The 3,422-nt window shown below is 32.5% G+C and overlaps 1 protein-coding gene across 1 annotated transcript; it reads left to right on the top strand.

The window, feature by feature from the left end:
- Positions 1-895: 895 nt before the first annotated feature.
- LOC139867585 (early nodulin-like protein 17) lies at positions 896-2,616 on the top strand. Its single transcript, XM_071855952.1, has 2 exons — positions 896-1,134; positions 2,069-2,616. Exons 1-2 carry the CDS (start codon positions 945-947, stop codon positions 2,404-2,406), a joined length of 528 nt encoding a protein of 175 aa, XP_071712053.1. The 5' UTR covers positions 896-944; the 3' UTR covers positions 2,407-2,616.
- Positions 2,617-3,422: the final 806 nt, after the last annotated feature.

Raw genomic sequence — 3,422 nt, 5'->3', positions numbered from 1 at the left:
TCAAATAATCAAGTCTTAACAAGTTTGATTGCTTAACATGTTGAAAACATTTATTTATGTAAATATTAATCTCATATAATATATAATCATGGAAAAGTTCGGGTCACTACAGTACATACCCGTTAAATAAATTTCGCCCCGAAATTTTAAGCGGTTGGAGGTGTTGACGCATCATCTGGAAATAAGTGTGTGTATTTCTTCTTCATCTGATCTTCACGCTCCCAGGTGAACTCAGGTCCTCTACGAGCATTCCATCGAACCTTAACGATTGATATTTTGTTTTGCTTAAGTCCTTTAACCTCACGATCCATTATCTCGACATGTTCTTCAATGAATTGAAGTTTTTCATTGATTTGAATTTCGTCTAAAGGAATAGTGAGATCTTCTTTGGCTAAGCATTTCTTCAGATTCGATACGTGAAAAGTATCATGTACGCCGGCGAGTTGTTGAGGTAATTCAAGTCGGTAAGCTACTGGTCCGACACGATCTATAATCTTGAATGGTCCAATGTACCTTGGATTCAGTTTCCCCCGTTTACCAAATCGAACAACACATTTCCAAGGTGATACCTTAAACATGACCAAAATCTAAATATACAGCTTTTAAAATGTGACATCCGCAAAACCGGAGCCACAAAAGGCAATACTCCGTATTTTAAGCACGTAACAATTTTTACGTGGTTATTACTCAGTATTTATTTTGTATTAAATTAAATTATTCCATTCTTAAATAAAAAAACAATATTTTGTTTATAAAAAACGCTAACCAAACGTAAAGCAACCCCCGATATTATAAAATAAAATTAAATTAATTAAATAATGGAGTGGACGCTCCTTTTCGTGTTATAAAACAAACAAATTCAGATTACATTACATTACTCGATATTTCTAGAAACAACACCTCGAAATTCATTTCATTTTCTCACTCACTCACTCACTCCAAAAATGGGGCGGAGCTACAGCGGCAGTAAATGGACGGCGGCGGTGGCATTAGCATTCTGCGCCACATTAATGGTAATGCTACCGGAAGTCTCCAGTAAACGGTTTATCGTCGGCGGTAGTATGGGCTGGACTTCAAATGTTAACTACACTCTTTGGGCTGGAAATCAAACATTTTACTTTGGTGACTGGCTTTGTAAGTATTTAATGTTTAGATCTGTTATTTATTATATTTTTCGTTGTAGATCTTTAAGTAAGCATTTGTTAAGTTAATTTGAAGCTAATCCTGCTAGATCTTGTGTTTATGATAACAATTAGGAATTAAATGAGATTAGGGTTTACTAATTTGAGCTTAATGTTGTTATAATTAGTAACAATTGTTTAGTGTTTTAATAAGTAGGAAATGGATCCTGAATCTTAGGCGGTTTATAATTTGTTGTTCAACTCATTTGGAAGTTTTCAATTTGGGAGTAAATTATTGGGATATGATTTTAATTTAATCTAGTGAAGTTATATTTATTTAGTTCAATTTAGGGCTTTTAACAAAGTAAAGTAGGTTATTTAAGGTAATATTGACTATAGTTGATTTGAACACAGTTTTTTGTTTGAGTCTGGAATTTAGATTTTCCCCATTTCCATTTTTGAAAATCTAGGAGACAAGAAACTTAAATGTTATTGTACTATTCTTCTAGAAAGCACTTCATTGTTAACCCTTATGCATTTTCATTTTACATTATAGTCTAATGTAATTTTAGTGTAGAAGATGTGATGCATTAGTTTTATATTTCTTACCGTTTAGGATGTTGATATATCCACAATCTTTTTTACTACATCCACCGTAATTGTACATTAACAAGTTGTATAGTACAACATGTTAATGAATCATTTATGGTGGATGCAGTAAAAAAGACGTATATCACCACCCGTTTAATATTTAGGCATGTATTTTAGGCATATGAATCACTTAATTTGTATAAAATTGAACTAGAAGCTTTGGTTTACATTTCAATATTAACCCAAAATTTTTTATTAATCATAAAAAATTACTCATTATACTATATTACTATTATAGATATAGACTAGAGGCTTGTTCTGTGACTGTATCCTAATTGTAGTTTCTATGTTTGTAGTTTTCGTGTATGACAGAAACCAGAATGACATAATTGAAGTGAACAAAACCAACTATGAAACGTGCAATGCTGAGCATCCGGTGCACAATTACACGACAGGAGCTGGAAGAGACGTAGTCGAACTAAATGTGACCCATGATCGCTACTTTATTAGTAGCAAAGGGTCATGCTACGGTGGCATGAAACTGCATGTACATCTCAGCCCTCTACCACCACCGCCACGTGCCTCCCCTGCAAAGAGTCACTCTTCAAGATTCACTGTTCTCAGAAGCCAGTTTGTGATCCCTGCTGTTTTTGCCATTGGTGCTGTTTGGGATTCGCTAATTTTACGTGTTTGATTCTGGAAATTTAGTTTGAATGACAAATGGCAAGTAAATTTGTTGTTTGAAATCAATAGGTAGGCTTATTTGCCCAAATGGGTAAAACTTGTATTTGGTTTTGTTTTCATCATCATCATCTGTCATAGTTTGACTAAAAAGTTTTAATTTAATTTGTGGGTGTGATTGATGTTTGAGTAGATGAGTGTAATTGAACATTCATTTTTATAATTTATTGGATTGGATTACTTAAATTTTATTTATTTCATTGCGTGACTGGCGGATATGATTTTCTACAATTTTAGTTTATCATTTCACGTGGTCTTGTCATAACTCTTCGAGACTTTGACCATTGTCGGAGATGGGCAGAAGCTTTTAAATACTCCGTATGTTGTATCCACCGCACAATTTGATTAATCCATGACTAAGGAGGTGTTTGGATTGACGATTTGAAAATTGATGGTGCGTTTTAAATAATCAGAATCAGATAATCAGCTGTATCAAAACGTGATTTGATTTAATGGTGTTTGGATTTGATTATGCTTTTTGATATCGTAATAATGAGATAATCACTATTTTGAGTATTTGGTAAAATTAGATTATTAAAGGACATTTTTAAGAAATATTTATCTATATATTTAAAATTAACCATCATATTGATTTTTAACTAGTAGTGGAGCCCTCGCTTTGCGCCGGGGGCTCCGTTTTGAATGCGTGTTAAAAAAAAGTCTTGATCTATTTTGTAAAAAAGGAATTTTTTTCGACATCTAACATTTAAGGGCTGTTCCTTTTAAGTTGCTTCTTTTTTGATCTATTTTGTAAAAAAAAAAAAGTTTTTCGACATCTTTTGGTAGTATTGAAGGGTTGTTCCTTTTATGAAAGTTGTCACTTTTATCGTTGAGGAAGAAAAGAAAAAAAAAGTTAGTTAAATTTTTTGTAAAAAAGAATTTTTTCGTTGAAAAAAAAAGTTAGTTGTTTTTGTTTGTAAAAAAGAATTTTTTTCGACATCTTTTGTTAACATTGAAGGGTTGGTTCGT

The sequence above is a fragment of the Rutidosis leptorrhynchoides genome, chromosome 9 (assembly GCF_046630445.1).
Source record: "Rutidosis leptorrhynchoides isolate AG116_Rl617_1_P2 chromosome 9, CSIRO_AGI_Rlap_v1, whole genome shotgun sequence".
Lineage (NCBI taxonomy): Eukaryota > Viridiplantae > Streptophyta > Magnoliopsida > Asterales > Asteraceae > Rutidosis > Rutidosis leptorrhynchoides.
This window is presented reverse-complemented; position numbering and strand designations above follow the sequence as displayed.

What these genes read in the sequence shown, in the direction of transcription:
- LOC139867585 (XM_071855952.1), top strand. Translation starts at nt 945, where the DNA reads ATGGGGCGGAGCTACAGCGGCAGTAAATGGACGGCGGCGGTGGCATTA. An exon ending in TTACTTTGGTGACTGGCTTT is followed by an intron (nt 1,135 to 2,068) that starts GTAAGTATTTAA and finishes CTATGTTTGTAG; the next exon opens with TTTTCGTGTATGACAGAAAC.